Source organism: Pundamilia nyererei, unplaced genomic scaffold (assembly GCF_000239375.1).
Source record: "Pundamilia nyererei isolate P.nyererei 1_Seehausen unplaced genomic scaffold, PunNye1.0 scaffold00037, whole genome shotgun sequence".
In the NCBI taxonomy this organism is placed as follows: Eukaryota; Metazoa; Chordata; class Actinopteri; order Cichliformes; family Cichlidae; genus Pundamilia; species Pundamilia nyererei.
The window spans coordinates 2,869,727-2,881,361 of record NW_005187438.1 but is presented as its reverse complement, the minus strand read 5'-3'; the positions used below and the strand labels follow the sequence as shown (position 1 = coordinate 2,881,361).

Sequence of the window (11,635 nt, the reverse complement as noted above, 5' to 3'; positions counted from 1 at the left end):
ATTAAAACTTAACTAAGATTAACTGCTTTTAACTTTTAAACACAATTTTCATATTCATATTCATATTCATTCACTCAGAGAGCCACTGTAGAAGGCAAAAAGAGCTCTGGTTTGAGAAGTTTAACATAGCCAAGTTCAACAGAGCCAAGGTTTCTTAGTGTTAGCTCACATAAAAGGGCCATTTGATATTTGACTGCACAAAATTGACCAGCTATTCCAATCAGAGACAATATGATAAGGATCTATAAAGAACATAGATTATATACACAACATTGCTCCTGCTGTAAATAAGATTAGTGAGTCTAACGCTACAGAAATTGTTAATTATATGATTTGATCCCCACAAGTGGCCAGTAATATATTGGTGTTACTGCTCAGTTTGCCCTCGGTGTTGCTGTTTGTTTCTAAACTGACAGACACATATTAGAGCTCTGAAACTTTACACTTCATACACTTAAACATTAGAGGTTACTCAGTGTGCTCCCCGCCAACTCTGTCCCTTGATACTGCTGGTCATAAATAGCTTACACATGTAACTGATCAGTTTTCTAATCTATGGTGCAATGTTTAATGTTAAATAAATACGTGACAGCAGGATTAGAACCGAACCTAATAAATAAATAAATTAAATGAAAATAAATTTGTAAATAAAATTAAAAAAACAGTCACTTTGGTTAATAAAAAACCCCCTCTAAATATCAGATTTGTTTTTAAAGGTTATGTTAAAGTTTCTGTTAAACTAATATAAGCTTAGTTTTACTGGCACTAGCTTCATATTTAACACAAACACAAATGCATGCACGTGTGGGCGCGGGCGCACACGCACACAGATATTTATTGGTCTTCTCATATATTTTTCTGGAAAATCTACAAGTGTTGAACTAAGCAGCAGTAAACAATAATTTATCATAAAAGCTGGGATAGGGACATCAGCTAGCATTGCTATGGCTAACCAGCATTAGCCTTTTGTTTGTCATAAAAAAATAGGGGTTTATGAAGATTATACGCTCACTTGCGACTTTTTCAAGTGTTCAAATGTTATGTTACCTACTCAGTCAATACCTAATCAGTCAATTATAGCATCATGGACCTGAACCCAACAGATATGCAGCAACTGTATGACGCTATCATGTCAATATAGACCAAAATCTCTGAGGAATGTTTCCAACACCTTGTTGAATCTATGCCATGAAGAATAACGTTATGAAGGCAAAAGGAATCCAAACCCAGTATTAGAAAGGTGTTTCTAAAAAAGTCTTTGGTGAGTGTATCCGTTCAGACATTACAAATAATTCTTACAAAATAGTAGTTGCTAGGTTTCTTAAAGAATGAAACCAGAGAAAGGCCTTTATCCACCTATTACACAAAATATTTAAAACCTTTAGGGTTTCTATTAAGGAAAAAGATATGAGCTTTGTTTGGGATTTTTATATAACTCTAGATCAGAAATATTTGGATTATCTTGAAGAAGGTTAGCCTAGCCTAGCCTAACATAAATACTGGAAACAGAAAAAACAGCTAGCTTAAAATGAATTAAATGAAACCTTAGGCTACATCTTTAATCAATGTAGACATAAAAGTGTTAAAAATTATATACTGTGTTTGGCTGTGTGCCTTATGCTAAGCTAATCAAACTGCTTTGTTGCTGTACACCTTCATGTGTCAAATGCAAATAAGTGTAGACAACACGCCTTAGGCTAGCTGTTAGTAGGAGAAAACTAGTTGTTTGATATTTTTCCCTAGACCAGAAAGACCAGAAATAATATTAAAAAATAAAAGTATTACAACTGAGGAAGTTGTTAAGGGCTGCGTGGTAGTAAACATTTCATGTCCCCCAACCTAGTTTCCCGCACAGGCCCCAAAGACTATTGCTCAACTATGAGCAATATCCTTATTTCTGTGTTTTAGTACCCAAAACCTAGAGTTTGAACAGCCTGGGGAAAATGGGGGTAAAATGTACTACATTGTGGTTGATTTTAAAGCATCTGCTCAGCATTTTGATACCATATTACACCCACTCAAAGTGAAATTCTCACTTTAGGAACTGGCTCTCAGCACTTGTAAAATACATTTCTCACTTTTTGTGCTCTTTAGTCTGGCAGAGGCAGCAGCGTACACTCAGTCCCAGTGAGAGGTCTGGGAAGCTGGCAGATCTCTCTCCAGCAATCTTTCTTTGTATCATACTCCAGCACACTCTTCACAACCACCTCCTGCCCGTTACTCCACCTTCTCCCTCCGAAAACCAGAAGATTCCCAGATGACATGGATACCATGCCGTAGTTGAAGGAGCCAGTGAGAAGCGGCTTGAGTCGCATCCAGTGATCTGACTGTGGATGGTATCGTTCAATATCACAGAAGGGTTCGTACATCCCCAGCAGTGCATAGATGTAGCCATGAGCAGTTGCCAAGCGATGACTGAACCTGGCGATGGACATGGATGCCCTCTTTTCCCAGACTCTGCCTTTAAGATCCCAGAAGAAGACCTCTCTGCTGCTCTCCCTGCTTTCATCCTGAGTGTAACTATAGTTACCCGGAACACCACCTGACACATAGATGCTGTTGTCAAGCACAGCAGAGGCGTGGCCGTAAAGTGTCTGAGGCATTGGTGGCCCTTTCCTCCATGCTCCTGTGGCTATATCATGAAACTCCACAGAAGCTACAGAGGCATGTGTGTTGGTGTCTGGTCGTGTGTGTCGTCCGCCCAAAGCATAAATAACATCCTCTACCACGCAGCAAGTGAACTGTGCCCTCCTGTCCAGCATGGACTCCACCTGCTCCCAGCAACTAAAGCGAGGATCGTACCGCCACACCTGATTGGATGTTGCTACAGTAACAAGCCTTTTCTCATCTTCATCTCCCTCTTTCACTTCATCTCCTCCAATCACAAAGAGGAAACCTCCCACTGAGCACACGCAGGGATTTCTCAGTCTCAGCGGAAGAACACAAGTCAAAGATGAAAACCTCTTCCTCTTTGGATCGAACGCCATCACCTGCTTTTCTGGCCAATCAGTGCTGGACCCGCCACCCACAAGAAGCACGCAATTGGGTGATGCTCTAAGCGTTGTCTGCCGGCTCTGCCTGATGGGCTGAGTTGAACCGAGCCTGTGGTACTCGGATGCTCGTGTCAGCTGGCTCCTTATTAAAGGTGTGGCCATGGCTCTGTGGGCATGGCTGATATTTGTGAGGTCAGACGGGGGGACCAATCCAAAGCGCAAACGACTCAACAAAAGATTTGATTTCAGGAGTGGGAGGGGCCCGTTATCATCCAGCCAATCCAGGACCAGCTTTATGAGCTCCACCTCCTTAACACTAGGTATCTCATCAGCATCCAGAACCGCCAAGAGTGATTCAATATTCAACGTCAGGAGATCGTCCCTGCTTTCTTGTATCAAGCTTCCCATCTCCATGGCAATGGTTTGATTGGCAGCCTCAAGTGCATTTGAGAGGGCGTGGCGCTCAGCCAGGTTAGCATAGTCACAGCAGTTCTTGGCATTTAAACCATCAGTCATGTAACGCTCGCATATCGCCACAGCTGTTTCCACCTGCAAGTACCTGCCTGTTTCCAGGACAATAGGAAGTGTGGAGGGTGAGATGCTGAGCCAACCTGAATACAGGAAGTCCAGAATGGCATCTAAGCCCTCTGGTGTTAGCGCAGGGAGGCTAATGGAGCCTGCTAATCTCTCTGCAGTAGTCTCTCCAAACAGGGCCCAAAAATAGTCACTGGAGCTGGCTAGAAGGGCGCGATGACAGGGAAAAGATATGCCGCCAGCCTGTAAGACAACATCACACATCTTCCTCTGTGAGCGAAGGCGCTGGAAGCCAGAGAGAAGTCCGGTTCTGTGGGAAGAACTGTAGAGGACAGAGTAGCTATCCATCCAAAAGACGGCAGACAAGAGAGTGGAAATGATGGAAGGAAGATAAGGAAACTTTTGAAAAAAGTGAAAGCAAGTTAAAGGAAAAAGATTTGTCAGGAAGGAGCCAGGAAGCAACGGTGAAGAAACATTAAACACAGCAAGCACAGGAAAAGCTGAAGAGTGAAGTCAAAAAAAGAGGTTGCTGACAAGCCGGCACCAAAAAAGTGTAAAAAGAATTGGATATTAGTCGGAGAGCAAGAAGCAGGAAATGAGAGGCGCAGGAAAGAGTGTGTCTCCTTTGGCAAGCTTTCTCCATCTGTGTGTTTGTCCCTCTCTGCCTTCAGCAGAGAGCATGTGACATCATGATGCGGAGGTTAATAATGGCCCCCTGCAAACACAGACAATGCTACAGCCCGCCCCCTTTTTGGCACTTTAACATGAACCATCCCAAAGCCCTCATGTCTCTTGCCCTGATACCCCGGCTCTGTTGGTGTTGAGTTTGTCTGCTGCCCTTTTCTCCGTTTCCAAGAGGGAGTATCACCCATGAATCATACACACCAACCAACCAGCGAGCATGGAGATGCATGGATAAACACCCTGACCCCACACCCAAAGAGACCGAGAGGGAGCCTGGCAGGGCTTTAGTGTCTAACCCAGTGGATGAACTCATTGGTAAATACAGCTGCTACAGTCTGGGACCAAGATTCCAGGGCATGCCACCAATCTGCACTCTCATGGTGACAGGAATAGTAGCACAGACACAACTCGGCAGATGCGGCGCGAGGTAGATATCAAACCTGCGGAAGTTTTGCCAGGCTGTCAAAGATTTGTCAAGTGTCAGAAGTACTTCATGGCTTTTGGTATTAGAGTTATCCGTGCCCTTTTGGGAGGCATTTAACCTTTTTATGACCTGCAGTCTGTCAGTATCACACAGATGGATGTCATGATATTATTTTTATGCAGAGATAGGAGGCGATGGTGAGCGTAAAGAATAGAGAGATAATGAAGCATCAGGCTACAAGTTAACTAATGTGTTTACTGTCATCTCATTAATGCTGAGCTATACTCCGCGGTGCCACTCTTTGTCTAATACACAAACAAATGCACATCAGTATGCAAACAGCACGTTATTGAACACTTTACAAGATCTTGCAGGGTACGTTTTGCTCTGAGTTATGATTGCTGTCTCTGAATAGATGCTGGCTCACGCTCTGAGGTGAGTGTGTATTTGTCCGCGTTGGTGTGTTTGTTTTATGGAAGGGTTACACCAGTTTAAAATTCAGCACACGGGCTACTCACAAAGAGAAAAAAAAACAGACTCACACCTTTTTTTCCTTTTTTTTTTTGAAGCTACAAAGTATTTTTAATCTTTCCCACATAGTGTCAGATTCTCCCATATGGTGGTTAAATCTACACCACTGTTTCTGAATATTCCACCGTGACCCGATGGAAGCTAAACTTAGCTACAGCTGCTGTGTGTGTGTATTTATCTGTCTTCAATAGGGCACAGTGATGTCAGGATGGATATGTGGTGAAATGCAGTGGTATGTGGCCCATTCAAACTGTAGGATTTGAAGGTTTAGGTCATGATTAAAGTGAGTCTGCATTGTCGTGCTCCTGAGTTCTACCTAAACCCCCTAAAAATTCCTATTACATATGCACATAATTCAAAAATAATTACAGCTGGAGATACCAGAGTTCATTCCCCCCCTTCAGGCACTGCAAGTAATGTGAAAACAACACTCCAGGCTACATTTTCCATCACAGTAAATGGGAAGTTTTAATTTGGTTTTGTCAGAGTTTCAGGTTGAGCAGACTATTTCTTTTTAAAATCAGTGTCACACTCTGTTTACTGCCAATCTCCTGACACCCACATGAAAAGACCAGAAGTCTCAGCCAGGATATAATCCATTTTAAATATGTCACCCTGAAAACTACTGTCATGTCCTGTCGGTGTGCTTAGGCAGTCTTTGTTAGCGAATATACCCAAGCTGTCAACTCCACCAGGAAGATGATATTTTCTTCTAAAGGACAAAGTCACAAGACTAATGTCAAGTGCTAAGGTGACATACGCACATGAACAAAGCAAATCAGCAGTTACAAAGTGAACATACAAAAGAAACATTTCAAAATAGGATAACAAAGGTCATCAGGATTACGAGGTTATTAATGGTTAACCAATAAAAACCAGCAAGTCAAAAAAAATATTTCTTTTTTTCTGGAACTGTGGTTCTCTGTGCTCTGTGCTTCTTTTGGGGTCCCCCTTTCTGTGATTGGTTCCCTTTGGTCTCGTGCTTCCTTCATCCCCTGCTACGCCTCCATAACCTATTATGTTGATCAATTGTTCTCTTAATTCTTCAAACTTGGTTCAACCTATCATGTTCGGGACTCTCTAATCAAAAGGATTAGCCTAATTATTATTTATGTGTGTAAGCGTGTTTTTGCATTTACCCCTCTGTACTATAAGCCATTCCTATAAGCTTTTGACCTCCACATGACTGAGTAGAAACTCCTATGAGCACGATTGCAATGTGTTTATAAACAATCATTTATACATATATAATCTTCAATGTTATTCACTTGGGTAAACAGCACTTTTGACACCCTTTTAAGAAGCTCTCTTCTTCTCTTATCTGATCACAAACAAGTACAAAGTTTCCAAGCAAACTGTCTTAACGTCCTGTTATCTGTCTCTGCAAGCATTTTGTTTTTACATTGACCTTTTACTACACTGTCACCTTTCACTTATTCTACTAAAAAAAATCAAAGAGAAAACAAAACAAGCATTTTCAATCAATTAGGTTTAAGCATAAAAGCAATTACTTATGAGTAAGTTTTATCATAGCTAAATTATCAAACACCCAGAAAGTCCTAACATGATCATAAAGCCCCTTATTTCAACTTAAACCCCAAATCCCCCCCTTCCTGACACACTTTATGTGTCACTAGCAAACACGTTAAAATGATCTGGTGGTTTTTCTATGCACTTAAAACACCTCATAAAAGTGTCATAATTTTTTTTATTTCATCACAGTAACATTAAATTTATATCCATAAAACTTTAGTTGTGTATGATACATGGTTGCGCCTCAACATTTTAACAGTAACATTACATTTATATTCTCAAAATCTATATTAGGACATGACATATTGGCCTAAACCCACTCAGCAATGGGCTAAAATTACCCTTTTTTTCATTTATCCAGCTGTAGGTCTTTAGAAATCTCATTTCTTATTACACAGTTGGTTAACATTACAAACAATTCAAACAATACTGTAGCGTCGGCATCTATCAGTAATATTAAGACACTTGCACTCCTGTTGTCTTTTGCTATAACAGATGGAGGCATAAGTGATAAACCGAGTTTGGACAGGATTTTTAGAACCTTTTTGATTTATTGCAGTGTTTTTTCAAGACATTTTGGGAAACATCACAATAAACAACAAACGTATGATTATTTCCCCCAAAAGCAGTACAGCTGACCTTAAACCCCACATACAACATTAACAAAGGAAACATTTATTATTGTATCAATATAAAGTATCAATATAAATCAGTGGTGAACAGCTGAAGTGTCGCCACAGAGTTTATTTGTTGCTGAGATGGATTCCTCGAATTTATATTCATTGTCAATAAAATGTCCTTTTTAACCATCTACTTAACAGAAAAGCAGATAATATGCTAAACAGTATGTTGTAATTGTAACACAAGTCACTCACTTCTAAAAGTCCAGGTAAATGGTATATTATCTGAAGCAAGACTGTCAAGAATATTTGAAATTGTTGTATAAATTATGATTTAATTGGAAAGATAAATAAATATTTCTGTTAAACTACTGATTGGAGGAGAGTTTATAAAAACTGAGGCATTAGTATCTCCAAACATGTTGGGATTGGGGTTGTATTTTGCCATTCTTCAGAGTCAGTGGGCAAGTCTGTGTCTATGAAGATTATCTGCTTTCCTCTCCGCCTGGCTGGAGAATCCTGGAAGAAAACAGGCAGATAAAGGCATGGTGAGAGATTTTCTTTGGCTGCTATCAGCCGTCTCAGAGCTGCCGACCTCTGACAGACTGTCTGTGACGTTCTAGACGATGAGGAGAAGGCCAGTTTACTACTGGTAGCTGAAATATAGAAACATTCTCATGCGCAATTAGCGATGCTGACCCTTCAAAAAGCCTGCCTCATATTCTTGAAGTAATAAACAAGAAATCCATTTTTCCAAGTTTTGCTTTGATTTTTTGTCTTCGACTAATGTTGGTCAGAGATTTGCTTCTCAGCTCTTGGCCAAAAGTACTTGGACAGCCATACTTTTCTCTACTTCACATCTGGGGTTCTGTTTTGTAAATTGAGGCCCATTCGCTCCTGTAAAGGAAATTCATAATGCTGCTGTAAACAATGATAATTTAGTTAATAAAGTGATCCAACTCTGTGCCAGCAGTTTTGGGAAATTTCCGGCCTGTTTCAGCAAGGCAGTTTCCCCATGCATGAAGCCAGATTCATAAATAAAAGCGTTTGCCAGTTTTGAGTGGAACTTCGTGTCCACAGTCCTGTCCAATGCTTTTTGCACAGAGCAAATCCCTGCAGGCAGCTTCCAAAATCTTGTGGAAAACCTTTCGCCAAAGAGCCTAGGCAGTTTTAGCAGCAGATTAATATCCACAACTCTGGGAAAAAATGGTAAACAAACACAGATGGGTTGGACTTTCAGGTGAACACTGGAATGAAAATTGCTAGAGGTGCTGTATCTGTGTCTCCATAGTGTGTTCTTTATAAACTGCATAAAGAACTGATAAACAATAATAACAATAATTATGATAACAGATGTATGAGGATAGTGTTTATATAGTTTATGTAGATGCAAGCTAATAAATATCTATGAACTTCTATTATGAAACCAGTTTAAATTTACATTCTTTTTCTTTTTCCCTTGTGCAGAATACTAAACAGCTAGTAACGTGGCTGCTGTTGTTGTTGCTGTTCGGAATAATTTTCCATGTTAAAACTTAAACCAGCTTCTGCTTTTGTTATTCCATCTCTTCTCTCCCTCATTTAGAACACCTACACAGCACACCCACGTGGCTTGGGCTGGGCACAGCAGCTGCAGTGCTTGGATATTGTGGTTTCTGTGTCCCGCTGGGAAAGTTGCAGCACAGACTGCCACTCAGCGCTCACACTCATTTTCTAAAACACACACACACCCATAAAGTATAAATATAGCATCTGACTCAACCTGTCCAGCCCCCACACACACAGAGGCATCAACACACACGATGCTTGACCCAAAAGGCTGAGCGGCCCACACTGACTCCATGTGGTGAACTGCAACTACTGCAAGTAATTATTGCGTATCCTCACCAGCACCATACAAATAGCACACATTTACAGAGATATGAGTAGACCATTTTGAGTATCCGGTTAGGGTAGGATGTAAAAGATATACAATAGCACCATTTGTTCTCCTACCATGCATCAAAGAGACATACTTTAGCTAATATCAGTGTGTGCAAAGTTGAGGTAAAAAAGTAAAAATAAAAATAAAGCAGCGCTAAATATTTATTAAAAGACACTATATCACAGACTGTAATTGTTGCAAGATGCCAGTGTGACTTTTTAACTCTACATATCTTTGCTCTAGACAAAGATGTGTTTGATATTCTTACAGGTGTCTCTCGTGGTCATTCATGAACTCTTCAAACAGTTTGGAGACATTGTCAACTCTGCACATAACCCTTCTTACATAGTGGTTATATAGTGAGGATTCTCATATTAAACACGGTCAGAGTTTCAAGTAGTAAGGGTCAGCATGAGTCCAAGTAAGCTCAGGCTTCAAACTGCTCTAAACAGTTGGCCTCCAGCTGTTTTTTTTTTTCTGCTCTTGGCCCTTTGTGATGTTAGTGAGAGTGGATCTCCCTAATATGGTTACCTCAGGCACATAGCTCCCATCCACCTGCTCCAACTGTGAAAGTTTGTTCACTGCTTATCCATTCTTTAATTAGCCGCAGTGACCGACAGCTGGCTACACTAGGAGGAGGTTAAAAAAGCGGGGATTAAACCCTAGAAACCCGAACTGCTTCAAGGAGAAGTATTTTGTTTAAAAACAAATCTCAGAATGCAGCTCAACTTTCAGCTAGGCTAATGCTAAAAGATGAAGATGTATAAAAAGCTATGTAGACAAGTGAATAGCTGAAGGTGTAATTAGCTTTATGTCGCTGAAATGATGTGTTGTATTAATATTCAGGCTGAATGGCTTGTGACCACTGTTTCATGGAAGACAAATAGCGTATTTAAATTTAACTAAGCAACTCTTGTAAGCTGATTTTAATATGGTAAAAGTGACCATGAGCACTTGGCAACTGCAGAAAAGCATTATGCTATACGTAACTCTGTATCCAGTGTTTTCAGGCCAGTCAGCATTTCAGAAAATTTCCCTCACCTATTAAAAGGGACGCTGTTTTATAGAGCTTGTGATTAAAAGACTAAATCCACTGTTTTATACCACAATTGCAAGGTAATGAGCATAATATTTACCAAATGGAAACAATCTCCTATCATCTTCATTTTTGTGGATGTTTGCGTTTTTCACTCTCATCTTCTGGGTCAGATTCTCAGAAGCTGCTGATTCAAGACTGCTTAATTATGTTTTCTAGGAGGTTTACAGTTTGTTTTATGACTCTACAAGAAGTAACTTTTGTTTGCAGAAACAAAGGCAGCCAAGTGCTGACTTCAAGGAAAGGTGGCATTAAAGGAAGAGGACAGTGGATTAACTGAGGAGTTGCACCAAGACAGATGTAAACCTACTCTGGTAGAGTCCAAGAATAAAAGTACAGAGCTAGAAATGAGGTCAAGTTTACCCTAACTTGCAAAACCACACTCAGTAACACTTTCAGATAGCCTCAATAAAACTGAATATTAAAACCCCAATGAATGTAGGATTTACTGCAAGACTTAGTTTTACCTAGATGTACCAAACAAAACAGTCTACTTCTATTAGATCTAATTCCGAAAGGATTGTACAAAGAAATCTTACCAATAATTGATGCATTCAAGGTAGCTGTAATGAAACCACTACTGTAAAAAGCCTTTACTTGACCCAGCTGTCTTTGTTAATTATCTCCAACCTTCCTTATTTCAAAAATTCTTAAATTGCAGTCCTGTGAGACCTCAGTGCAGCATTTGATACAGTATCACTGACCACAGTATTTTACTACCGAGATTAGGATATGTTAAAGGAAATGTACTGTCTTCACACACAAAAGGGAATTTTGGAGTTCCACAGGGTCATGTGCTGGGTCCAGTATCATTTACATTAAACATGCTTCCCTTAGGCAATATTTTACAAGGCTGTTTTCTTGCATTATTTAAGATTTAGGACCTTGCATAATCTAATCAGAAACAATTTGTCTCAGAGTGATACTGAAAAGCTAGTTCACAAATTAATTTGTAGATTGTTTTAAAATTTACCTGAAAAGACATTTGTTAATCCAAAACACTATAAGGAGAGTACTGACAAGGACACGTATATTTCTCCCACATTACCTTATCTTCATTAAATCACAGTCAAATTTAAAATCATTATCCTTACACACAAAATCTTCAATGATCCCATCATATCTTAAACACCTCCTAGTACCATATTATCCTAACAGAGCACTTTACAGGCTTGCTTATAGTTTTAAAAGTAGAACGGGAGGCAGAGCCTTCAGCTTCCAGGACTCTCTTCTAAGGGAATCAGTTCCTAGTTTGGATTTGGGAGACAGACATCCTCTCTACTTCTAAAAATAGAC

General features: G+C 40.0%; 2 protein-coding genes across 3 annotated transcripts in view; both read right to left on the bottom strand.

Annotated features, from left to right (window-relative positions):
* Positions 1–1,393: 1,393 nt before the first annotated feature.
* Positions 1,394–4,191, bottom strand: klhl34 (kelch-like family member 34). The gene has a single exon (XM_005730438.1). The coding sequence runs from the start codon at positions 3,873–3,875 to the stop codon at positions 2,091–2,093; it is 1,785 nt and encodes a 594-aa protein (XP_005730495.1). The 5' UTR covers positions 3,876–4,191; the 3' UTR covers positions 1,394–2,090.
* A 2,663-nt stretch (positions 4,192–6,854) lies between these two features.
* smpx (small muscle protein X-linked) overlaps positions 6,855–11,635 on the bottom strand; it is a 16,152-nt gene continuing 11,371 nt past the window's right edge. For both annotated transcript variants that reach the window (XM_005730436.1, XM_005730437.1), the window contains exon 5: positions 6,855–7,838. The gene's annotated coding sequence lies outside the window, so the exon portion shown is untranslated. The remainder of the gene's footprint in view (positions 7,839–11,635) is intronic.

Excerpts from the sequence above, each read along its gene's own strand:
- klhl34 (XM_005730438.1), bottom strand. The coding sequence starts at position 3,875 with ATGGATAGCTACTCTGTCCTCTACAGTTCTTCCCACAGAACCGGACTT.